The 26,780-nt window shown below is 45.5% G+C and overlaps 2 protein-coding genes across 5 annotated transcripts in view; both read right to left on the bottom strand.

The window, feature by feature from the left end:
• Positions 1 to 2,396, bottom strand: part of TTC28 (tetratricopeptide repeat domain 28) — a 573,809-nt gene extending 571,413 nt beyond the window's left edge. For both annotated transcript variants that reach the window (XM_059040205.2, XM_059040206.2), the window contains exon 1: positions 2,186 to 2,396. In XM_059040205.2, coding sequence (XP_058896188.1) covers positions 2,186 to 2,287 — 102 coding nt within the window. In that variant the 5' untranslated portion in view covers positions 2,288 to 2,396. The remainder of the gene's footprint in view (positions 1 to 2,185) is intronic.
• Positions 2,397 to 5,023: 2,627 nt separating this feature from the next.
• The window catches only part of CHEK2 (checkpoint kinase 2), a 43,905-nt gene continuing 22,148 nt past the window's right edge, over positions 5,024 to 26,780 (bottom strand). For all 3 annotated transcript variants that reach the window (XM_059040230.2, XM_067015876.1, XM_059040227.2), the window contains 8 exons: positions 21,331 to 21,392; positions 19,475 to 19,574; positions 17,723 to 17,809; positions 16,772 to 16,935; positions 16,430 to 16,545; positions 15,323 to 15,408; positions 8,381 to 8,461; positions 5,024 to 7,560 (listed from right to left, as the gene is read on the bottom strand). In XM_059040230.2, coding sequence (XP_058896213.1) covers positions 7,471 to 7,560; positions 8,381 to 8,461; positions 15,323 to 15,408; positions 16,430 to 16,545; positions 16,772 to 16,935; positions 17,723 to 17,809; positions 19,475 to 19,574; positions 21,331 to 21,392 — 786 coding nt within the window. In that variant the 3' untranslated portion in view covers positions 5,024 to 7,470. The remainder of the gene's footprint in view (positions 7,561 to 8,380; positions 8,462 to 15,322; positions 15,409 to 16,429; positions 16,546 to 16,771; positions 16,936 to 17,722; positions 17,810 to 19,474; positions 19,575 to 21,330; positions 21,393 to 26,780) is intronic.

The raw sequence follows: 26,780 nt of genomic DNA, 5'->3' as shown, positions 1-26,780 counted from the left end.
CTTAGGAAACAGTTTTTCAACTCTTCAAAAGGTTAAAATAGAGTTACCAAGTAACCCAGCAATTGGGACATGCCCAAGAGAAATGAAAACATATGTCCACACTAAAGCTTGTACACAAATGTTCATAGCAGCATCATTCATTATAACCAAAAAGTGGGGGGGGGGAACCTATGTCTATCAATGCATGAAAAGATACAATGCAGTATATCTGTTCAATTAAGTATTATTCAGCAGTAAATAAATGATACAGGTACAACATAGATAAACCTCAAAAACACTGTGATAAGTGAAAGAAGCCAGTCACAAAAAGACCACATATTGTAAGATTAATTGTATCTCAACAAAGCTGGGGTTTTTTAAGACACTTAAAAATAAAAAAGTCACAGGGATGCACAGCATGGTGACTATAGTTAATAACACTGTATTGCATATTTGACTGTTGCTAAAAGAGTAGATCTTAAAAGCTCTCATCACAAGAAAAAAATCTGTAACTATGTATGGTAATGGATGTTAACTAGACTTACTGTGGTGATCACTTTGCAATATATATAAACATCAAATCATTAAGTTGTACACCTGAAACTAATATGTTACATGTCAATTATATTGATATCGCAATTAAAATAAGGAATTTTTAAAAAGACATGTGCATGAACTACAAAAATGAAACGCTGAGAGAAAAAGCACCTAATTTTCAATTTTTCTTCTTCACATGCATATTCCTAAAATTTTGTTTTTGTATACATTTCGTATACATTCATATTTTGTCCATGAACAACTACTGAAATTAAGTATTGAAATTCAAAAAACATGAAAAAAAAGCTCCTGAAATATCAAATAACTTTCAAACAATTCTACTTTAGCATTGACTCTGAACTAAACATAAATCTCAATTTCAAAATATCACATAAAAATTACAAATACTCAGAGGTTTAAGCAAATTGCCAACTTTGCTGAATAAACAGTAATTCAGATTTGCTTTGATGAAAATGTAAATATTTACCTGCCTCAAAAGAACAAAATCCTATAAGCCTAGTGTTCTCAAATGATGAAAAGAAAGAAAAATGCAATTTTTTAATTCAGAATTTAGTTTCAGAATTAATTTTAACTTAGCTAGGATTGATTATACATAGTTGATGGTTTATACTAAGCAAGGTATACCCTGCTTTCGCCTAAAATATACTGAAAACAAGGCATTTATAAACAGTTACAAAAGTTAAGTTGGGACTGACAAAAATCACATCATACAGTAAATGTGACAGAGATAATAACTTCAAAAAGCTCCTGAAAATACAAGAACTCCTATTTTGGAAACTCCCTAAGTCATTTAGTCTTTCTACAAATATTTACTGACCATCTACCATGTGCTAAGCACTGCGCCTGATACCAAGATGCCATGGTGAGCAGGTCCCTGCTTTCAGGAAGCTTACACTAAAACAGTGCTTGTCAAATGTGCCTGATATAATCACTCAGGAGCTTGTTAAAAATTCAAAATCTGCTCCTCTGCTTTGGAGAGTCTGAGTCCGTGGGCCTGGGGTGAGTTGTGACGCCTGCTTATTTATCAAGCGCTCCAAATTATTCCTATGCCCTGGCTGTTTGGGGAGCCCAATGCTCAGGGGCATCCCATCCCATCCAGCCGGAGCCACACCTCCGAAGTCCATTTCACGCAACTTCCTTCACCCTGACCGATAAATACCCCAAACACCACCACGCTGAGATGGATGTAAAGCATTCCAAAATCACTCAGTGCCGAGACACCGACAGACTTGCTTCCTTCCGGCAACGGATAGCTCACTGCCTTAGATTCCACCTGGGGCTGTCTGCACCTGAGCCTCCCGGGGCTGCGCCGACACCTGTCTCCCAGCGGCTGCGGTCTACCTCTCCCGTGGGCCCAGGTCACGGGCAGCAACCGCCCAGCGGGGACGGAAGCAAGGGATTGGCACCGCGCGCATTAGGCGCCGACTGTATACGGCCCCCCGTGCACGCACACACACTCCCGCGGAAACTGAGGCGGGCAGGCAACAGACCGGGTCCCGCTGCCGAGCGGCGCGAGGCAGGGCTCGAACCCGGACGACCGGGCGGGTTCCGCCTCGCGGGCGCTCGTCAGCCGCCGAGGCCCGGCCCGGCTCGCACCGACGGAGTTTCACAAAGAAAGTCTCCCGGCCCGCGCCCCTCACGCACTCACCGGAGGCGGCGCCGGCGGTGACTCGGGCTCCCGCCGCCTACGGCTCCGTGCCGGGGTCGACCCCGGGGTGGGCTCGAGCGCCGGCTGCAGCGACTGCTCCATCTCCGCGGGGCCCGGGCCGCGTCCGCCTCGAGCTAACGGTCCCACCAGCTAGGCGCGCGCCCCGGCCCCGCGCGCCATGTTCCCGCCGTGCCGCGCGCCGCCGCGGAGACCCCCACACCCCCCCACACCCAACACAGCGCACGCGCGCATCGCCGCGCCCGCTCCCCGCGCGCCTCCGCGAGTTCCCCCGACCGCGCAAGCGCGCACTCGCCGCGCCCCCTTCCCGCGCCCTCCGGAGCCGGCTGCTGTTCCCAGCGTTGCGTCCACCCCCTCCGCAGCCGTCCGGCCGGCCCAGAGAGCTCGCCGTTCTGGGCTGGGCGCCGCCGCCTGCCGCACTGTGGACGACGCCGAACCAGACCCCTCGGCACTGCCCCTTTTGCTTCACCTACTTGGGCTTGAGGAGATGGTCCAAGCCAAGAGGGAATTATCCCAATAAGTCCGGGGGGAAGACGCCGCTAAGGTGATGAGAGCCCCATCGCGAAGGTGTGTGAGCACGTGCGCGAGCCTAAGTAGCACAGTTGATGTCCATGTCCCTGGAAAGCCGGACTCAATGGAGAATCCGAAATTCGAGTCCCGCATCTCCACTCACCTTTGCCTGATTAAGGTCAGGTCTCCAGGAGCCTGTTTCTCCTTAATCAGGAACGTCCAGCAAATTAGGAGGACTTGAAATAATCCAGATAAAATGTCAACACCGCACCTAGTGCTCACCTAATGGTAATCCGGTGACAAGACCTCTTAAGTAATTTTGTTTTATGGTCAAAAACCAAGGGCCCTTGAAAAAGGAAATTTCAGTTCAAGTCTTGCCTCCGGTTCTTGCAAACTGGGAAACCTTCAACAGGTCACTTGACAGACCCTGAGAGCTTTGATCTCTAAATCTGCAAAGGGAGGAGCGGTAGTAATACCTCACAGGGTTGAGATGAGCTTTGCGATGAGGCACACACCTCTCTGAGCACAATGCCTGGCACACATCAAGCTATCCAAGCTTCAGTGGTATAATTCCAGCCCTATCTTCCAAGACTCCTAAAGTTTAGTGAAGGGGGCTCTGATCCCAAACCCTGTGGTATAATTAGCTGGGAGGGGGTTCGCTCAACCTTGGGGCTGGAGGGACTTAGTTCCCACATATTCACTTTCCATTCTTTGCCCCAAACCTCTCTGGAAACCCTAAAGTTGGCACTAAAACAACAGCAGAGAATGTTTTCACTTGTAAAAAAAAAAAAAAAAAAAAAAAAGGAAGAAGAGTGCCTGAGGGTCTCCTGGAGTTTGTAGGTGTAAGTGGTTGAATTTATTAGTCTGGCCTTTTCCAGACACAAGCGACCAAAAATTTTTTTTTACTTTAAAAACTCAACCTGGAGTAAAACAATTAAGGGAATAATTTAAAAGTCCTGGGTGTTACCTCACTTAAGGCATAGCTGGATCCAGGTGCTCAAGGATAACCTCAGTGTTTCTACAGCCTCTCAGCTCTGCTTCCCTCTGTGATGACTTCATTCTCATGCAGTTCTCTCCACATAGTGTCCTGGGCAGCTCCGAACTCACACCTACCATGGTAGGGTGAATAATGGCTTCCGAAAATGTTCTCATCCTAATTCCCCAGAATTTATGAAAATGTAATGTTACATATTCATAGCAGGAGCTGTTTCCCAGTAGTTCCAGCCAAAGTCTTGGGTTTTCTTTCACTGGACCCATTTGGGTCACGTGACCTGCCTGAGCCAATCACAGCAAGATTGGCCAAATCTGACTATATGGAGCCCCTCTAGGAAGGGGGTGGGGTCAACCCTGCCAGAAGGACCTCGGGTTGGGGCAAGTGGGAAGAGGCATTCCCCTCCCCCAGAAAAAATAGGGTTGCAATTAACCATAAGCCGTATCAGGTTCAGGACAGACACAAAGTACAGCTGTCTACTGCACCATCATCAAGACACCGGAGGTCCACCACCAAGCAATATGCCTGTTCTTCAGAAGGGACTGGCAGTTACTTCAGTCACTGGGTGGTACCCCTCCACCTCTGCTCCCACCACCCACCCCAGACCTGGCATCTCCCAAATCTGCTTGTCAAAGGCATCTGTTATCCACCCATCTTATGTGAACCCAAAAAAGGTAAACAGGTGATGTTACTTCCTTGTTCAGGAACTTTCTATGGCTCCCTCTGGCTATGTATGTGACCCTCCCACCTTTAATGATAGAAGCCAACGCTGACAGATCCCCTACCAGGCACTGTAAATGAAACTTCCACCACTGAATCCTCAGAAACGCCGTATTAAGATGGTATGTTATTGCACCCATTTTACAGATAAGGAAATAAAAGCTCAGCAATTAGAGAGAGGTAACTTGTCCAAAGCTAAAGGTCAGGAAGTTCAGAGATCTCAGATTAGCACAATATTGCTCCCACTACTGATGTTGCCATCCCAGCTCCATTTGCTCACATTTCAAAATCCTGTGCCCACCTCCAGATGGGTGGGCAGTGAGAGGAGCTCTACCAGAGGAGCCACCTCTAGGGACCCCTTTGTTTTCTACAGCATGTGGGGCAGGGGAGGGGGGATGCAGACACCTAGGTACCATCTCCCCCTCCCTCTATGACTTCATGGGATAGGGAGAAAGAATTCCCCAAAAAGAAAACCAAAGTATAAGGTTAAGAAGAGGAAGTAGATGCTGGGTGTCCCCAGATTGGCAGCTGATGTCTCCCCACTAGTAATGAGTGTATTAGTTTCCTCTGGGTGCTCTAACAAATTACCACAAATTGGGTGGCTTAAAATAACACACATTTATTCTCTCAACTTTTGTAGGTCACAAGTCTGAAATCAGTTTCACCTGGCGAAAGTCAAGGTGTAAAGTAAAAGGACTGGTTCCTTCAGGAGGTTCCGATGGGAGAATCCATTTCCTTGCTTTTTGTCTGTCAGCTTCTAGTGGCTGCCTGTAGTGGCTTGTGGCCTCTTCCTCTGTTTTGAAAGAGCACCACTCCATCTCTTGACTCTTCCTGTGTCCCTCTTAAAAGGACCATTGTGATAACACTGGGCCTACCTTGATAAAAGAGGATGGTCTTCCCATTTTGAGATCCTTCACTTAATCACATCTGCAAAGTCTCTTTTGCCATGTAAAGGCACATAATTATAAATTCTGGGGATGAGGATAAGAACATCTTTGGAGGCCATTATTCATCCTCCCATGGTAGGTATAATCAGAGAGCTAATACAAAGTGCTCTGGCAACAGAGAAGGGCTCGCTGACTACCCCAAGAGTAAAAGATGCCCTAAGAAACCACAGCCTTCACATTAAATATTCAAATGAGCTAAAATCCATCTAACTTGGCAATCTCAGCCTCATTCCTTTAAATAGGCAAACCACCTAAATCCCCATCTAACCCTCAGCAACAGGCCAGCCAAGCCTCAGAATGCTTGCACACCCTTCTAATTTCCATTGCCAACCACCACCCTCACTGCCTGGGGCAACAGCTGTGTGCCCCTCACCCTCCCCTGGCCGGCTCACCAGTGGCATCTGAACCAAGACACTCAACTCATGGCATAGTCAGCAAGCTACAATGTGGCCTAGCATCAGTCAGCCAAAGTTACAAAAGAAGCAAAATCAGTGGGTCAGAAAGAGACAAGAAGAGCCAGCCATTAGAACTGCCTGGGCTCCTGATGGCTCCCAGGCCCAGCCCTCTGTAAGGTTGAAACAGATCCCCTTTTCCATGAAGTAATTTGAATGGGCCTCTGTTCCTTGTCACCAAGATGTCCCAGCTTCCACAGATCATGGCGTTGTACCCATTCATCATGACTGAACATACTGGCATTCAAGATGTAGAAATCAGTCTCATGTGAGTTTTGTCAGTGTGAGTCAACATCCCTGAGTCTGAATGAATAAGGGACGGAGATGAGGAACATGAATTTGAGTCAGAAAGCCCTGGGTTGGGTCCCAGCTCTGCCACTTCCTAGCTGTGTGACACTGGGTAAGTCACCTTAGTCCTTCAGCCTGGGTTCCTCACCTATAACATAAAGGTGATCCAAGGACCTAGCCCATAGAATCACTAGACAAGACGAACCTAGGGAGGCGCTTTACACAGGGCCTCCTTGGTCATCATTGGGTCAACATGACATGCCCACATGCCTTAGTTACATTTCCAAAATCCAAACAGCTCTGAAACTGGAGAGTCCTCCATAACTCTCGTGGCAGAAAAGATGGACCTGAAGTGACATGAAGCTATTTACAGTTTTCTCTATTCCTCTTACTGTGAATATTTGCTGCAGAAATATTAAAGTGTTTGGTTATAGGATTCAGTGGGGTATTACATATAAACACAGTTGATGTGCCTGGTCCTCTTCCTAAAATCAGGAAGTTTTTGAATTTCACTACTTATCTGGCTCTGTGGTTTCAGGGATGATGAGGGTGAGAATGGGACTCTAAAACTGGCCCATGGGGGAATTCCCTGGCAGTCCAGTGGTTAGGACTCCGCACTTCCACTGCAGGGGGTACGGGTTCGATCCCTGGTCAGGGAACTAAGATCCCGAAAGCCACATGGCCAAAAAAATAAAAATGAAAAATAAAATTTTAAAAAATTAAAGTTAAAAAAGATTTAAAAACTGGCCCATAGTAGATGTACCAAGGTACCGACCGTCTTGTAAGGACTCTGGCCAGTCTCAACAAACCCCACCCTGACTCACTGTGCCCGGTCCCATGCAACTTTAGAATTTGTATGCAGCTCACCCAGGGATACATCCTAAGAAACCTGCCTGGTTACAGCCAAGGTAGAGGCACCAGAGGAAAGGCACACAACTTCAAATATGCACACACTTAAAGGCGTGTAATTAAGAGCTGATCAACAAGCAAAAGCACAAAGCCCAGGTTCCACTACGTTTTGAATTGTCTATCAATGATTGTGGAAAAGCAACTGTTCCCATAATGAAAATACAAGCTATGCAAAACAGATTTAAAGAACACGGCAGGGCTTCCCTGGTGGCGCAGTGGTTGCGAGTCCACCTGCCGACGCGGGTTCGTGCCCCGGTCCGGGAGGATCCCACATGCCGCGGAGCAGCTGGGCCCGTGAGCCATGGCCGCTGAGCCTGCGCGTCCGGAGGCTGTGCTCCGCAAAGGGAGAGGCCACAGCAGTGAGAGGCCCGCGTACAGCAAAATTAAAAAAAAAAAAGAACATGGCAGCAGGGTTCAAGAAAGTACATTTCTTTCATGGTCAACCGGTGTTCATGAGACAGCAGCACACACAGCCAGGCGCTTTGTGGGGTCGGCATCCTCTGCTTCCCCTTCGAGAAGCCGCTTTCGACTTGTAGAAGGCTGAAAGTAAAGGAAAAGGGAGAGATGTTCAAAGAAAACCTCTGGCTTGGTTACAATTTATCCAAGTTTCCCTATATACTTCCAGTAAACTTGGAGCCTTTCATGTGAAACTTCTAGGACCAAGAATACTGGTTGTCCTCATTGACTCTGAATCCCCACCACACCCCTCCCAAACTCAGACACCATTATCGGACTGACATTTCTCTCTGTTGGGGCTTCAACCACTCAATGATGTCTATTCAAAGTAAGCAGCATAACCAGCCTCCTCTTGGTTGTCTTCTAAATTAGAAAATGTAAAGGGACCACAATACCTCTCCCAGGGAGCCTCAAGTCTTGCTCTTTTGTGGGAAGACAATCTTTTTTGTGTCTTTGTTTCCCCATTTATAAAATTGCAAGGGAGCAGTAGGAAGAGGAGTGTTACCAAAAGAAGGCAGGACAGGAATAAACAGATATTAACTGATACCTACAAAGAACTTTAGAGGAATAAGATTATAATCAGAAATCATCAACCACTCCCCCCAATTTTAAATTTTTCAACAAATTTAAATCTGAGCCTCTAATAAGTCTTCCAGTCTTGCCTTACAGGAGCCTTCCCAAATGATAACCCCTAGCTATGCTTTTCTAATGCATTAAACATACTTCATTATTCAATCTTCTACAGGTGACAGAGCAGATCAAGCTGAAACAAAGTATCTACTACATTATTCCTTACCAAAAAAATGTTATGCAATCACTGCTAAAGAGACTATTCAAACTCCTTATCCTCCACTCATTGGCTCTTTAAACTTAGCCTACATTTAATGACCATGATCCAGAATACCTGGGTGGGAACCTGGGGCAGAGTCATCAACTTTTCTTCTTCAAAAAGCAAAGTCTTAAATTTTCTCTTCATGTCCTCGTCCTGTGAAGAAATGAAAAACGTTAAGCAGGCTGTGAATGAGGGAAAGAAAGCTCCTGAAAGGCAGGGCTAGGATGCCCCCGGAAACAGGGAAGTAGGCTAAGATGGGGATGAATGTGGAGAAAAGGGAAAAGTCTAATCAGCAGTCAGTGCTCAGCCAACACTGGCTGCACCAAACCTATACGCTTAAGAGCTCCGGGTGAATGTCTACTACTAGTAGACTGACTACAACATAATGAGCAACTGTCACCTTTCCATTACATAACTATGTAACAAAAGGATTGGTTGACTAAAATATACTTACTGAATTACATCATTTCATCTGTGAAAAGGGAGCAAAGAAATAGTTGCTTATCCAAACCTGTCATATAAATTTATTTTCATTATATGATCCTTGACAATCTGTGGCAGAAAATGCGTTACACTATGTCACAAAGCCCCATCAAACGATTTCAAATGGTTTCAAGTGGTTTGACTAGTGTTAAAGTAGGAGAGAATTATTAGATAAGACTTTGTAAACTGAAAGGTGATATACAAATAATAAAAACAGAAGTAATTATTATCAATAGAATATAACTGAAATATGATAAAATCTTCTGAAAGAGCATTTACTTGGTTTTCACTGTATTTTAATTTCATTAGCAAATAAATTTTATTTTGAAAAAAAAAAAAAAAAAGAGCTCCAGGTGGGTCAGAGAGAACCATAGACCTGAGGAGTCAATCTTTCAGAGCCAGCATCCCAGATCCTGAGAGATGGCGATCAGGAGGTCAGAGGCTGGGGTTGGCTCCATGCTGCTCCCCAGATCTTTCCAGGAGGTCCCTCCTCCCAAAGCCAACAATGAGACCAGTTACTGGGGCCACCCTAACAAAGCAACCATGCACCCTAGGAAAATTCACCCAGCAAGCACTGCACAAGTTGCCAGAAGGACTTCAAGCCCACAACATCCCAGAGCTAATGAGAAAAAAAAGTGAACAGGTGTTTCCTGCTGCTGGAGAGGGAAATGAGGGGTGGGGCAGGGTACACAGAAAACTCCTGCCCACCTCAATGGATAATCACTTCTGTAGGGCTCACTTCTGCATCTGGGAGCCCTGAGAGGTGACAGCCCTCCCCACCTTCAGAAAGGTGAAACACCCATGACTAGGACTGTGGGCTTTGGGGCCAGCTGAAAGCTGAGCTCAGCCACTCACAAGTAGCACATGCAGAATACAAACCCAGAGCAGCCCACTTCCAAATCCCCATGTACTTTTCCATCCAACCCCCGCTCCATGCCTCCCACTATGCCAAGTGCACCACAGTGGTTACGGAGAAAGGACCTAGGAGTGAAGGCCTTCAATATTCAGCAATTTGATGGATATAGAAAAATTAGTGCTCGAGGATGAATTCACCTGTTCTACATCTAGTAGCTAGAATCACCTGCTTCCATCACTCTGTTTATTGCATCATTCAGTGTAGCTCCCCACTGCCCAAGTGCCAAGTTCATCTGGATTCCACTCCACACTGTCCTCTAGGATCTCACTTCTCAGCAAGGCCACTCTCAAAGGTCCATTCTTTATTTCCTCCTACACCTGCTTACAGCCTCCTATGCCCTCTGTGCCTCCCTGCCCACCCACCTCACCCACCTTCCTCATTCACTCAGTGAACAGTTGAGGATCCTTAGATGCCAGGCACTGTAATAAGCACAGGGGCCTCCATATCAGAGGGACTCAATCAATGTTGAAAATGCTATTCCCCCGTTGCTGTGGCAACTGAATTGTGATTGTTATGGCTGAACTGTGTGAGTTATGACTGAATTGTGCCCCCCCCGGACCCCATTTATATGTTGAAGCCCAACCCCCAGAATTGTGACTGTATTTGGAGACAGGGCCTTCAAACAGATAATTAAGTTAAAATGAGGCTCTTAGCTTAAATATAAGACATGACACCATAAAACTCCCAGAAGAGAATATAGGCAAAACATTCTCTGACATAAATCGTACCATTGTTTTCTTAGGTCAGTCTCCCAAGGCAACAGAAATAAAAGCAAAAATAAACAAATGGGACCTTATCAAACTTACAAGCTTTTGTACAGCAAAGGAAACCACAAACAAAACCAAAGGACAACCTACAGACTGGGAGAAAATATTTGCAAATGATTCGAGCAACAAGGGCTTAATTTCCAAAATATATAAACAGCTCATACAGCTCAATAACAAAAATAAAAATCAAACAACCCAATCAAAAAATGGGCAGAAGACCTAAATAGACATTTCTCCAAAGAAGACATACAGATGGCCAACAGGCACATGAAAAGATGCTCAACATCGCTAATTATTAGGGAGATGCAAATCAAAATTACAATGAGGTACCACTTCACACTGGTCAAAATGGCCATTGTTTAAAATTCTACAAATTAAAAATGCTGGAGAGGATTTGGAGAAAAGGGAACCCTCCTACACTGTTGGTAGGAATGTAAATTGGTGCAGCCACTATGGAAAAACAGTATGTGGGTTCCTCAAAAAACTAAAAATAGTTGCCATATAATCCAGCAATCCTACTCCTGGGCATATATCTGGACAAAACTATAATTCAAAAAGATACATGCACCCATATATTCATAGCAGCACTATTTACAATAGCCAAACAACCTAAATGTCCATCGACAGATGAATGGATAAAGATGTGGTGCATATATACAATGGAATACTACTCAGCCATAAAAAAGAGTGAAATAATGCTATTTGCAGCAACATGGATGGACCTAGAGATTATAGTATGATATCACTTATATGTGGAATCTAAAATATAACACGGGCTTCCCTGGTGGCACAGTGGTTGAGAGTCCACCTGCCGATGCAGGGGACACGGGTTCATGCCCCGGTCCAGGAAGATCCCATGCGCCGCAGAGCGGCTAGTCCCGTGAGCCTCCAGAGCCTGTGCTCTGCAACGGGAGAGGCCACAACAGTGAGAGGCCAGAGTACCACAAAAAAAAATAAAAAATAACAACACAAATGAACTTATCTATGAAACAGAAACAGACTCACAGACATGAAGAACAGACTCGTGGTTGCCAAGGGGGAGTAGAGGAGGGAGAGGGATGGGCTGGGAGTTTGGGATTAGCAGATGCAAACTATTATATGGAGAATGGATAAATAACAAGGTCCTACTGTATAGCACAAGGAACCATATTCAATATCCTGTGATAAACCACAATGGAAAATAATATGAAAAAGAATGTATACATATATATAAATGAATCACTTTGCTGTACAGCAGAAATTAACACATTTTTAAAAATATAAATTTATTTATTTATTTACATTTGGCTGCATTGGGTCTTTGTTGCTGTGCACGGGCTTTCTCTAGTTGCAGCGAGCAGGAGCTACTCTTCGTTGTGGTGGGTGGGCTTCTCATTGCGGTGGCTTCTGACGGAGCACGGGCTCTAGGCACACGGGCTTCAGCAGTTGTGGCTTGCGGGCTCAGTAGTTGTGGCTCACAGGCTCTAGAGCGCAGGCTCAGTAGTTGTGGTGCACAGGCTTAGTTGCTCCGTGGCATGTGGGATCTTCCCGGACCAGGGCTCAAACCCATGTCCCCTGCATTGGCAGGTGGATTCTTAACCACTGTGCCACCAGGGAAGCCCAACACAACATTGTAAATCAACCATACTTAAATAAAATAAATTTTTTTGTTTAAATTGGGCTCTTAGGGTGGGGCCCTAATCCATTATGGCTGATGTCCTCATAAGAAGAGAACACACCAGGAATGTGAGCACACAGAGAAAAGACCAAGTGAAGACACAGAGAGAAGGCAGCCACCTGCAGGGCAAGGAAAGAGGCCTCAGGAGAAACCAAACCTGCTGGCACTTTGAAATTGGATTTCCAGACTCCAGAATTGTGAGAAAATAAATTTCTATTGTTTTTTTTTTTTTTTTTTTGCGGTATGCGGGCCTCTCACTGTTGTGGCCTCTCCCGTTGCGGAGCACAGGCTCCAGACACGCAGGCCCAGCGGCCATGGCTCACGGGCTTAGTTGCTCCGCGGCATGTGGGATCTTCCCGGACCAGGGCACGAACCCGTGTCTCCTGCATCGGCAGGCGGATTCTCAACCACTGCGCCACCAGGGAAGCCCCAAATTTCTATTGTTTAAACCACCCAGTCAGTGGTACTTTGTTACGGCAGCCTGAGCAAAGTAATACTGCTATGTCATCCCCAGGCCACCCTGCCCTTAGACAGTCTCCACGCCGTGTGAACTTGTGGACACCGGAAGCCCTGTGGGCAGTCCTCATCCTGGGGATCCTCCATACTCTGTGCCTACCCCTATTACCACATGTATCTCACTGCTCTGTAGTCAGGGTTGGCTGCCACCTGGACTGTGTATCCACAGTGCCTAACAGTGCTTGACACATGAGCTCCTTACCTGTCCTCTGAAAGCGTGAATGAATGCATGAAGAAATGAAACCACGCAGCCAAATAGAAATGACCACAAGCCTATTTAAGCCTGTATTTAAAACAAGTCATCAGTTGGGAATTCTCTGGCGGTCAAGTGGTTAGGACTCGGTGCTTTCACTGCTGGGGCGCGGATTCAGTCCCTGGTTGGGGAACTAAGTTCCCACAAGCCACGGCACGGCAAAAATGAAAATAAAAAGAGTCATAGGTAAGCAGTAATCTGAAAAAGGAGATCATTACATACCACAGATAGAATGTGTATCTGTAAATACCCTTCCTTTGAGATGTCTACAATCTATTCAAAAATACGACATTGTAATATGCCTCCAAGTTAAGCAGGAAAAAATCCTCTATTTCAAGAAGTAAACATGGACTTCTGTGGTGGCGGAGTAGTTAGGAATCCGCCTGCCAGTGCAGGGGACATGGGTGCATGCCCTTGTCCGGGAAGATCTCACATGCCACGGAGCAACTAAGCCCGGGCACCACAGCTTCTAAGCCTGCACTTTAGAGCCCGCGAGCCACAACTACTGAGCCAGCATGCCACAACTACTGAAGCCCGCGTGCCTAGAGCCCATGCTCCACAACAAGAGAAGCCACCGCAATGAGAAGCCCTCGCACCACAACGAAGAGTAGCCCTCTCTCGCCGTGGCTAGAGAAAACCCACGCACAGCAGCAAAGACTCAACACAGCCAAAAATAAAGAAATAAATAAACAAATTTTGTATTTTTTAAAAAAGAAGTGAACATGAGGTCAAAGGTGGATATAAGGGATGCTCCCAAAATTGGACACTGTTAATAACAAAAAAGAGATCAGAACTCACATTCCAAACACTCAGTCCAGTGCCAGACCCATAAAACCATTTAGTTTCCTCAAAAACACTGAATTTTCCCAAAATGAAACCTAAACTGTCACCAGCAGGTGATTTATGTGGGCACTTGGCATCCTCGTCCTCACTGAATGTTCACCCCACCTTCTGTTGCAAAAATAAAATGTGGACAAAAGAGTATTCAAGTGAGACCCCTGTGGCAGGGTTGAATTTCACCTTTTCCTTAGTTGTTAACAATTTTGAGACAAAAAGTACAAGAAAAATAGGCTATGCTTGTTTGTACATTTTGGGCAGATGTAAACCCTGTTCCCAGGCCTACCTGGCAAGCTCTGTTTTCTTCAAGACTAACACAGCTCCTCTACCTCCATATCTGGCCCCCAAGAGTTTCCCTATTAAGGCACATGAAAAGAGCCAAAAGGAATGTTTTTCTTTTTCATCAAAATTAAGTCCCCACATGCAAAGGCACCCTTTATTTCCAAATTTCTTTTCTCCAGGGTCCTGCAGTTTCAAATCTGTGTGGTCTATTAAGTGCTAAATCATCTGACAGATTTTTTTCTGGAGGGACTGCTGTTTCCGGGGCAACATCCCAAACACATATATCTACTTTTTGTTTCTTGTAAGGATTTCTTGTTCTCAACCTGAGCCGGCCTGAGCAGAACTGTTTGGTGTGGAGGGTTGGAAGAGAGAAAGAACGAGGACAGTCTTCCCAGAGCCCCAGAAGCACAGTGCTGAGACTAGATGGCCCAAGGAGTTCCTGGACTAGAAATTCCCACAGTATGTGAGCCTCCAGCTCAAGCAACCTGGTTAAGTCCCCCATCCCCACAGGAAACAGAGACCAAATGTAAGTTAACAGAAAGGCATATGGCTGTGCTAAAAGGAACTCCACTTAACAGAAGACCTGGCATCCATCAAAAAGCCTGCCCAAGGCCGTAGTGAATTCTAAAACCAAAGACTAGCTCACCAAAGCCACTAAGGACTTCCAACCCTGGCAGCTCGAATGAGATCAGTGCATAATCTAATGGCAGCCACAACCCCCAGCAGGAACACAGAGGAAAGACAGACTTGAAAGGCACAGGTGACAATCTGCTAACGGCATGCTTACTCACCATGAACGAGAAGTGGGACCCCTCATGCCCGATCACCTGGGCTTAAGAAATAGCCAGATTCTCCCCCAGCGAGGCTGCTCCCCTCCTCCCACCCGTGCTTCCCTGATCTAAGGTTGAAGATGGCTGGAACGCAGCCCATCCCACCCGTCTGGGGTACTGTGTTTGAGGGAAGAGAAGGACATAGCTAGGGTGGAAGTTTGGAGTTAGAACAACCTCTCAAAGGAACACAACTGAACCGCAGACTCAGGGAAGCCAAGTGGAACCAGGACAGGCCATAAAGTGAGCTTGTCTATCCAAGTCAAGTTGTAAAGGTTGCACACAAACACGAGACACACCCACACTCAGACCCATAGACAAACATACACATACCCACACACCTAAACCTCAGTCTTTAAAAATTGCATTACACAGACCCAACAAAGCAAACGTATGTTTTCATCCCCCTTCCCATCTCTCAGGCAGTTCAGGGCTGCCCAGGTATTTTAGGCTGGCAGGCACTGCCCCATACACACCTGAAGCCACGGGTGTCTTAAAGCTTCTTCTGTCGTAAAACGTGCCTTTGGATCCACTATCAACAACTTCTTGACGAGGTCCAGAGCTAAAGCAGTAAGATAATTTGGCAAATCACAGTGAGAAGAATAAAGACATTAAATCAACAAAATTAGAGTGTGCCAGAATCACAGGCCAACATCCAGAAAGAGGAGAGAGAGGCTGAGGTCATTGTGATCAGTAGGCACAGTAGGCAGGGCCCCCTAATCCTCCCCACTCTGTATTTGTCCATGTGCTCTAGAACACTAGGAACGACCATGATGCTCCCCAACACTCCCTGCTCAGACATCACAACCTCTTAGCTTTCCGTCCCTACTCTCCTTGCTGGACTCAAGTTCAAACTAATTAAAGCTGAACTTCCCCCAGTTCTAAAACTCAGGATGTTCAGCCAACTCTCTCCAAGACCCACAGAGTGATGGTGAGAGTTCCTCCGCCAGAGAGCTCACTCCTTGAAATCCCAGGCTTGGCAGAAACAAAGCTTGACAGCCAGCACCAAGTGGAGGCTGGCTGTATATTGCAATATTATTCCTTAGACACTGTGACACTTAGCACAATCATCTGTGGTATATTGTTTTAGTTTTCTACTTTTCCTTTTGAGAATTACAAAGTTCCCCTTTTAAATTCTAAAATACAAAGTAATTACATTTAGCTCTTGCTGTGCTTACTAATTCAAGGGAGACCTTGTAACTAAAAAGTTACCCGTTATTTTCCACACTTAAATAGATACCAGGCACAGTGAGCATATTACACAACCCTCACAAAACCCCTTAAGGTAGGGGTTTATTGTGCCCCTTTTACAAATAAACAAAATGGAGACCCAGAGATGTTAAGTAACTTGCCTAAGGTCACACAGCTAGGAAGTGGAAGACCCGGGACACGAGCCTACATCAGCCTGGCTCTGGAGCCCAAGTTCCTAATAATTTGCTTTGCCTCTCAAATGGTGCAAAACTAACAACAGAAAATAAGAACAGGATTGACAGGAGAAAACATCACAGAATTTGAAAAGAAATTCCCACCACGGCACACACATTTTAGCAAACCACAAATTCTTAACCCTTTCGTATCCATACCCTTCTCTGAGACCTCTGCCCAGACTTCAGGAATGAAGTTGTATTTTCCACTGGTGATCTGATCCTTCAGTGACACGTGAGTCTTATGCTCAGAGAAAGGTGGATACCCACTAAGGCTTAATATTGGTAGAGAGAGAAAGGAAAAGAAATCAAGTGGCATTCTCAGTGGCATTCATGGATATATCGATTTCTTTTTCAGCATCATGAAAAATTAGGTGTTGCTTTAAATCGGTGGTCAAAAAAAGTGACCTAAATTAAAATCAAGCTCTCGACCTGGGCACATTTCTGATTTCACCTAAATACCTCCAACCAGGGTCTGAAGAGATGAAAACTTTTTCTTACCAAATGAAAAGAATAACTCCTAAACTCCAGCAGTCCACAGCACGGTTATATCCAGCACTCCCAAAAGAATTAAGAACCTCAGGAGCCAGGTAAGTGGGGGTACCACATAAGGTTCTCATCAGAGAGGTCTCCCCCAAAATCTTGGACTGCCCAAAATCAGTAATCTAAAGTAAGGACAAAAGGGAATCACTTTTAATGACATCTTAAAATAAAGAGTAACATAGTCTGCCAGTCCCAAAAGACATGCAGATTAGAACAGTTCCTATCCTATGGTTCATGCTGCAATTAATCTGGAATCTACACACTGATGTTTTGGTAAGGTAATTTTAAACTCTGCAAGTTATTTAATTTTGCTTAAATGAAAATTCCTGAGCCAAGGAACTTTAACGCCCAGGTTCTCTCGACTTAGATCTGGGTTTTCTGTAACCTTACAAAAGGCTTATAACCCTAAACAGACACTCTAGAATTCTAATTATTTATTCCTGGTTCTCCTAAGACCCCAGTTTCTCAACCTTGGCTGCAAACTGGAATACCCGAGGAGTCTGGGGAAAATATTTAGACCTGGGTACCACCTACAGCGATTCTGAGGCATAGCCTTGGTGTCATGGTTTTTTTTGTGTTTTTTTTTTTTTAAATCAACAGAGTATTCTAAAATGAAGCCAGGCTTGGGAAGTACTGTTTTAAACAGAGGAAGACAGGGGATGTGTTTCTCCCATCTAGACCCCTACTTCCTCCCTCTGAAGATGAAATGGCTTACACACAATGGAGCTCAATAAATGCTCATTACATCTGGATTGGAGCAATACCACCTGATCTCTAAAAGAATTGCTAAGAGTGGGAAGGTCAAGTTCTCTACCTTTTTATGCTCCCACCTTTTACTTGATGAATTTAAAAACAGTTTCTGAACAGAAATCTACTGGAGTGGCCACATATAGAACACACATTTCTTACCTTTATAAGGCAGTCCTCTTTTTGAGATGAGAGTAGAACATTCTCTGGCTTTAAGTCTCGATGTATAATGCCATTTTCGTGAAGGTACTGCATAGAAAGACAGGCATGACCCTTAGATATATGGAGTAGTATGTGAGTAGAGAGACACACACACATACACACACACACACATTTTACAATTGGATGCAACTGTAAGCCATGTTACTCACAACCATATTCCCCCCAATCATAGAAAACCACTGGATAAATGGATTAGTGTTTACAAATTTGTTTGCAAGAAACTCCTTAAAAAGTAGAAAAATGAAAAAGGCAACTTATGACAGTAGACATTTTACTTCACTCTTCAAGATAATAACTATCCCTTCACATTGGCAAAAATAGATGTCAATTTCAATAATAAAAATGTAAATGGGTGATATAAAATATTATGAGACCACCTTAAACTATAAAAATTCCACCAAAAGAGTATATTTGGTTATTCCATCCCTGAGAATATTTTTTTTTTTTTTTTTTTTTTTTGTGGTACGCGGGCCTCTCACTGCTGTGGCCTCTCCCGCTGCAGAGCACAGGCTCCGGACGCGCAGGCTCAGCGGCCACAGCTCACAGGCCCAGCCGCTCCGCGGCACGTGGGATCCTCCCGGACCGGGGCACGAACCCGCGTCTCCTGCATCGGCAGGCGGACTCTCAACCACTGCGCCACCAGGGAAGCCCTCCATCCCTGAGAATATTTTTAAAGGGACTCTGTAAAGTACACATGTGTAGATTATCTGTTTGAACACCCAGTTAACATATTCCTTGATGCAAAGATTAGTCTTTTAAAACTATGGCTGAAATAGAATGGTGATATTTCTTTGTGTGTTCATTTTTATATACTAAGTCATATTTCTTTAGGAAAAAAAAGTTTCCCACATCCACTGATCTGCACTCAATTCATCTTAATATTCTTGGTATGATATAAGGTTGGGAACAAACCATTAAGAGAGTAAAGCACTGGTTAGGTATTTATGGGCTTCAATTTTCTCTGGATATCCCTCTGGCCTAGAGGAAAAATCCTCCAAGACACCTCCACTCGGAAAGGGATCTGGTGAAGCCCCCAGGGTGGGCACCCAGGTAGACCAGCCCCTGGAAAATCTAACCTCAATCCTCACCCAATGCAAGAGCTGCTCCCAATCACTGTGTCTCTTGCACACACTAGGTTCTCAAGGGAAGAGGCCTTGGCAGGGAATCGCCACAACCAAATCTGGGTTGAGAAAGGGTGATGTTCTCTGAAGCATACAGGGTGCCATCAGCTGTTCCTCCACCCAACACTTGCCCCGAATATTGAAGAGAAGGCAGAATATGTGCCTGCTACAGTTAACAAGATGCTACATGTGCAAGAAACCCCTAGCACTGTGCCATGGGGGTGTGATCTGTCCTCATACCTGCCCAGCTCCCCTCTTGAGAGGTAAGGGGGATTTCTGCAAGGATCAGGCAGCAGTAGAGATCCCCTCCCCCAGAAATACCTCCAAGCTAAAGAGAGGCCATGTGGGTCTGTGTTTATTTCTTTAACTTCGTTTTTTTTACTCTCTTAAGCCTCACAGCAAGAGCTTTCTCATCTGAGTCAAAGGGGTGGGATGTTTTTGCCAAGAATGGAACAACCCACACACACTCTGTTCTCTGGGTTTTTATCCCTGGTCCCTCATCTCCTGCCTAACTGGGAGAGTAACACTTAAAAGAAAGTACACTGTCAAAAGCAGCAAGGGCTTCTCTTACCTGCACAGCCAGGAGCATCTGGTAAAAATAGAGTTTGCATGTAGCTTCTTTCAGGCGCTTATTTCCCACCACCCTATCAAACAGCTCTCCTCCTTCCATCCTGAAACACACAGGCAAAGCAGGGGGTTCATTCCTGGAGGGAAACTCACTTGGAGGGAAGCAAATAACAAAAACAAAGCAAACTCATTAAGACAAGCAAAGTGTTCATTCACTCTTGACTCCCATTTGTAAAGGTAGTGAGGTAATAAGCCTCCTCCACAACAAAGATGTGCCCGTTGGAAACTAAGGAACAAGGAAAAATGGAGGAAGAGCACAGTGGGAATTGGGAGACGCTTGGGGAGCTTTTAAAAAATCTGATGCAGTAGATCGGAGGTGGGACCCAGGAGTTTGCATTTTTATTGTGCACCCCAGGTGGTTCTGAGATTGGTGTAGAGGAGAAAGCAGGAACCTATAATCTGACAACTGGGGTCTGAACCCCAGCTCCACCACTTCCCAGCTGTGGGACTTTGGGCAAGTTACACAACCTCTCTGAGCTTGTTTCTACCTCCTCAAAATATGGGGATAAAATCCCACCTACCTTGATGGCTGTTGTAAAAATTAAGAGATAACTGATGTAGGTAGAGCACCTGGCACAGTGGAGATGCCTGGCAAGATTATTCAATCCCTCTGCAATTCAGTTCTCATTTCTGTAAAGTGGACCTAAAAATAGTAACTCACCAATAACTTGTAAGTAATCTGGATGACAGTTAGGAAAGTTAAATGAGTCAATCCCTGTGACTGCTTAGAGCAGGACTTGGCTCATATTAAGTGCTTAATTAGTATCAGTTACTGTTATTGTATGATTATTACTATTAAAATGTTTTTTTCTTTCTTTCTTTTTTTTTTTTTTTGCGGTACGCGGGCCTCTCACTGTTGCGGCCTCTACCATTGCGGAGCACAGGCTCCAGACGCGCAGGCTCAGCGGCCGTGGCTCACGGGCCCAGCTGCTCCGCGGCACGCGGGATCCTCCCGGACCGGGGCATGAACCCGCATCCCCTGCATCGGCAGGCGGACTCTCAACCATTGCGCCACCAGGGAAGCCCTAAAATGTTTTAACTAGATCCAGTCAAAGAACAATCTCCTATTTCATAGCAACAGATATTCCCTTAAGTACAAGGGCCGTCCAGTCTCTCCTAGTGCTATGACTGGGACTGCTGTTTACTCTATAATCTTAATGGTCAGCCAGCATAGCCACTGATTCCCGCTCAGGATAAAGCCTTGTCTGTCTGCCATGACAGCCACTCCCAGAAACACTGCACATTTATGCAGAACGAACATCAAAACAGGCCTCTTCCAGGAATGAGACAGGAAATTATTTTAATCACACCAAATAAACCTGCAAGAAAACCAGCACCTGAAAGATACTCAGGTGTCACCATGCAATCTGGTACTGTGATCCCAAGCAGCAAGGGCCACCCAGGCCGGTTATTTCAGAGTAACAATATGCACCTGTGTTTGAGCACCTAGTGTGCCAGGTGCTCTGCTGGGGGCTTTCCAGCCCTCATAGCATTTGAACCTTATGCATCTGTGCCTGGGAGTATCATTATTACCCTAATTTAACACAGGGAATACAAGACTCAGAGAGGTGAAGTAAACTAACCCATGGGTAGACAGTCAGTCACCAGCAGAGTAAGATTCAAACACAGGCCTCAGATCCACATGCCTTTGGACACACTAGAGGGATTTTGGAATTGATACTAACCCCCCACCACATACATACATTGAAGGTCCCCAGGATGGATAAATGCAAGCCAGCATTAGGCTCTTTGGTGGCTTATAAACGTTTAAATGGAAACAAAAAAAAGTTTACTACTCACAATTCCAAAACAATATAATAATCTTCGGCATCAAAAAAGTCTTTAATCTTGATGATACAAGGCTAAAAGGGGAAAAAAGAGGAAAAGTAGTGAGAAGCTCCCCAAGAGGAAAACCACCAGAGCAGAACTCAGGACATCCACCCAAGGGGTCAAGGAGGCCCAGACCAGGCCTCGGGCCCCCTGCCTCGGCACACTCTGAATTCCACGCACGGGGGAAGGCAGAACACAACACAGCTGGCTCCTGAGTGAGAAAATACAAGAAACTCTCCACCCCACCAAGCTGGTAAGAGAGCAGTTCACGCTTTGTATACAAGGCTGGTGCCAAGAAGGGAGGCCAGTCTCCTCCCAGCCTTCCTCCTCACTGACCCCCAAGCATAGGGACTCAAGGACACTTAAGGAACCTGGGAGCGTAGCAGGTAGCATGAATAAAGGGAGCGGGCCAGGTGGGGAGCCCAGCCACCCTGCCAGACAGCAGGGCTATTCAGCTCCAAGCAACTGGCACCACAGGGGACCCCATGTGACAAGATCCTCCATTTTCCAAGAGAAGAGGGAAATTCCAGTTTCATAAGAACTCTACAGCACATCTGTGGGGTGGAGGAGAGAGAGACACACACACACCTTTGGCTCATAGTTTGTGACCTCTGATCAATGCTGGGTGCATTTGCTGAAGAACAACAGAGAACAGTATTGTACAGTTTAAAATGCATATTTAATAGCGTGATTTTATACTTGGAAAACACACCTACTGTTTTCATAGTACAAATGACTGACAGTAAAGCTAGTGGTCGGGGTAGAAAAATGATGTGGTGAGTATCTATTAGGGACATACACTCCCACCCATCAGAGAAGAGGATTGTGGTTATGTCAGAATTAAAGGGAATGGCTTCCCTGGTGGCGCAATGGTTATGAATCCACCTTCTCATGCAGGGGACATGGATTCAAGCCCTGGTCCAGAAGATCCCACATGCCGTGGAGCAACTAAGCCCGTGCGCCACAACTGCTGAGCCTGTGCTCTAGAGCCCGCGTGCCACGACTCCTGAAGCCCGTGTGCCTAGAGCCCGTGCTCCTCAACAAGAGAAGCCACCACAATGAGAAGCCCCCACACTGCAACGAAGAGTAGCCCCCACTCGCCACAAATAGAGAAAGCCTGCGTGCAGCAACGAAGACCCAACGTGGCCAAAAATAAATAAATAAATTTATTTTTTTTAAAAAAAGAATTAAAGAGAAGAGAGCTGTAAGATTTTTATTTATTTATTTATTTATTTTTGGTCACGACCTGCAGCATGTGGGATTCTAGTTCCCCAACCAGGGGTCAAACCCGTGCCCCCTGCATTGGCAGTGCGGAGTATTAACCACTGGACCGCCAGGGAAGTCCAGTAAGATTTTTAGATTTTAGATGAAAAAGAATAGCAAAACCCGCCAGAGTGATCTTGCTACAAAGCAAATTTCACCACTTCCATCGCTGATTAAAATCCTCCAAGAAGGGACTTCCCTGGTGGCCCAGTGGTAAAGAATCCACCTTACAATGGCAGGGGACACAAGTTTGATCCCTGGTTGGGGAACTAAGATCCCACATACTGCGGGGCAACTAAGCCCGCACGTCCCAACTACTAAGCTCAAGCACCTCAACTAGAGAGCCTGCATGCCGCAAACTAGAGCCCATGCGCCGGAATGAAAGATCCCGCACACCTCAGCGAAGCTCGATCCCGCGTGCCGCAACTAAGACCTGATGCAGCCAAACATAAATTAAATAAATAAATAATAAATAAATCTTAAAGAAAAAAATACTCCAAGTGGTACCTCCCCATGATGAACTGTTAGACAGTGTTGAATGAATGCCCCACAGCCTCCCCAGCACGATGGATCTTGGAAATACAATGCCGAGTGGAAAAGGCAAGTCTCGACAGACGTTAAAGAGTATGAGATAGATTTAATTGTATGGGCAAAGTTTTCATTGTTAAATTAATGGTGAGTTCAAAGGTGTTCACTTTATTGGTTTGCTTTATAACTTACACTTATTTTACACATGTCAAATATTATATAATTTTAAATTATTTAAAGGAAGGAAGGGAGAAGAGCGAGGAGGAGGGAAGGAAGGGAGGAAGACAAGAAAAAAGAAATTCTTTAGCACCTTGCTGCCTAGAGGCTAAATTCCAACTTCTCAGCTGGTATGAGCAAGCCCTTCAAGACCCAGCCTCTTCCTGTCCCACCCACCACCCCAGCCTCATCTCTTGTGGACAGTCCCAGACATCCTCCTTTCCAGTCCATAAAACCCCCGGCCCGCCTCAGATTCTCTCCCTGTGTCACACTTTTGCTCACACTACCCTCCAGGTCTGGTGATCCAGCCTTCTGGGCACACGTGGCCTCAGGCATCAAGACCCAGCTCAAATGTCCCCCTTGGAATTGAGATCCACACTTCCTGCAGTGGCTCTAATCTGTGTTGCCCCTCAAGGAAACTGACACCCACCACAAGTCTCATTTCACCAGGCACTGCATGGGTTGAGTCAAGTCTTATTTATCTTTCTAAGACCAACACTCAGCAGAGCAGCTGGCACACAGGAGACACCCATATGCTGCCCAGATTAATACCATCAACATCAATAACAGACACACCACCCACTAAGGGTGAGCCTTGCCAGCCATATTTTGGTCATGGACTAAACAGCCATGGGGTCAGGCTGAGAGCAAACCATTTCCACCTCTCCTTACCTATGATCATATCATAGTATACTTGGCTCTGCATGACCATTTGTTATTGTCACAATAATGGAAACACTGAATATGCACTGTAGCATTAAATTAAGAGGAACAGAGGGCTTCCCTGGTGGTGCAGTGGTTGAGAGTCCGCCTACCGAAGCAGGGGACAAGGGTTCGTGCCCAGGTGTGGGAAGATCCCACATGCCGCAGGGCGGCTGGGCCCGTGAGCCATGGCCGCTGAGCCTGCGCGTCCAGAGCCTGTGCCCCGCAATGGGAGAGGCCACAACAGTGAGAGACCCGCGTACCAAAAAAAAAAAAAAGAGGAACAGAAAGGAAAGGAGAGCTGAAATTCTCATATAACAGGAAGGCAATGAGCTATTATCATTAATAAACCAAGAGAGAGCAGTTTATGTGTATTATGTAGAAATAAAGAGGTAAATTCTTTAAAAATCACCCCAATGTGCACTGCAGCACTATTTACAATAGTCAGGACATGGAAGCAACCTAAATGTCCATCGACAGAGGAATGGATAAAGAAGATGTGGTACATATATATACAAAGGAATATGACAGCCGTAAAAAGGAACAAAATAGTGCCATTTGCAGAGATGTGGATGGACCTAGAGACTGTCATACAGAGTGAAGTAAGTCAGAAAGAGAAAAACAAATATCATATAATATTGCTTATATGTGAAATCTAGAAAAATGGTACAGGTGAACTTATTTGCAAAGCAGAAATAGACTCACAGATGTAGAGAACAAACTTATGGTTACCAAGCGGGGAAGGGGAGGGTGGGATGAATTGGGACTGACATACATACACTATTATGTATGACATAACTAATGAGAACCTACTGTAGAGCACAGGGAGCTCTACTTAACACTCTGTGGTGACCTCAATGGAAAGGAAATCTAAAAAAGAGTGGATATATGTATATGTATAACTGATTCACTTTGCTGCACAGCAGAAACTAACATAACATTGTAAAGCAACTATACTCCCAAAAAAATTAATTTTTAAAAAATTCTTTTAAAAACAAGCTGAAGGGCTTCCCTGGTGGCGCAGTGGTTGAGAACCCGCCTGCCGATGCAGGGGACACGGGTTCGTGCCCCGGTCCGGGAAGAGCCCACGTGCTGCGGAGCGGCTGGGCCCGTGAGCCATGGCCACTGAGCCTGCGCGTCCGGAGCCTGTGCTCCGCAACGGGAGAGGCCACAACAGTGAGAGGCCCGCGTACCACAAAAAAAAAAATAATAATAAAAACAAGCTGAAAGAGTTTTAAAATGCAGGGAGGGAGATGCATGTGATATTTTGATAAAATGAAAAGCAGAAGAAAAGACACACACATGGAAAAGGAATAGGAGATGAGAGGACGGAATGGAAACTGCTTGGTCTGCTTGGTTTCATCACTGGCAGTGCTCTTCTGGGAATGGGTAGGGCTGGGAGCTCACAGAGCAAGAACAGGCCCCCACTACACAGAGCCAGCATGGGCTGTCTCCAGTCCCCACTATCTCCAGGGCCATGGGCTGCAGCTGTCATAGCTGAAAGTGTCTCTCAGAAACCAGAAGCCACCAACCCAGACCCTCCATTTAGGTCCTACAGGGCAAAGAGTAGGGAATTACAGATCACCGTCATTCCCCTAGTGTGTTCCCTGTGCTGAAACCTTTATGAACACATCTCATTCAAGTCTCACGCTGACCTTTGAGGTAAGTATCCTACTGTCTCAACTGTACAGATGAGGGAATAGAGGCTCTGCAAAGTGAAATGACATGCTCAGAGCAAGGCTGAGAACCCAAGTCTGTCTTCCCACTAGACTGAAGCCACATAAGAGGAGGGATGACCAAGTCCATCTGTGCTCACTGCTCAGAGCCTAGAAAACAGGCTGGCACAACAAACATTTGACAATTGATAAATCAACACCGGACTCCAAAGGCCAGGGTCTACTGGACTCTGCTAGGCTCTACTCATTGTCCCCAAACATCAAAATGCACTCATGAGCCTATATTTAATTCCCAAGGGCTTCCAAGTGCCCCTGCAAATTGCCAACAAATACCCCAAACATTGTCCCCAAACATCAAAATGCACTCATGAGCCCATCTTTGTCCCCAAAGATGCCCCCAAACATCAAAATGCCCATCTTTAATTCCCAAGGGCTTCCAAGTGGCCCTGTAAATTGCCAACAAATACCTCCCAGGATCTTTTTTAGGGTTTTAAGTTCCTCTCCTCTGCAGCAGACATTGGATTTGTAAAATGTTATGTTTGGGGATCTTCTGACATCAGAGAAAATTCTCTGAGGATTCTAAGTGTTTATCTTTGGGGGATGTTTGAAGCAACAACACCCCAGAAAATTAGAGGGCTCCTCTCTTTAACGAGATTCCAGATCCTATGGAAAAAGGAGGCAAATGCAGGGAAGAGGAAGAAGTTTCAAGGGCATTAGAAGAAAGTCAAGCAGGAAGGTCAGCCACTCACATTCTTATGGGTTTTCGGATCCACCACAAGTTCTAAAGGAAGCTATTGAATTACTGTGTCCCTGTGATGTTGTTCTTAGTTTCTATTTGCTGTTAGGACGGTCTGAGCAGGTCAGAGAAGGGAGAAGAAACCTTTTGTTGTTTGGAGGTTAAGAACCAGAATCAGACAATCCTTAGCTGGACAGACTGGAGGTTTCATTTCAAGTTTAACTCCAGTGCCTACCTAGCTCAGGACTGCATGGGGGACCATGAATTAATGACAAAACAGAAAAAATAAAAAGGAAGAT

The sequence above is a fragment of the Kogia breviceps genome, chromosome 15 (genome assembly GCF_026419965.1).
Source record: "Kogia breviceps isolate mKogBre1 chromosome 15, mKogBre1 haplotype 1, whole genome shotgun sequence".
Classification (NCBI taxonomy): Eukaryota; Metazoa; Chordata; class Mammalia; order Artiodactyla; family Physeteridae; genus Kogia; species Kogia breviceps.
This window is presented reverse-complemented; position numbering and strand designations above follow the sequence as displayed.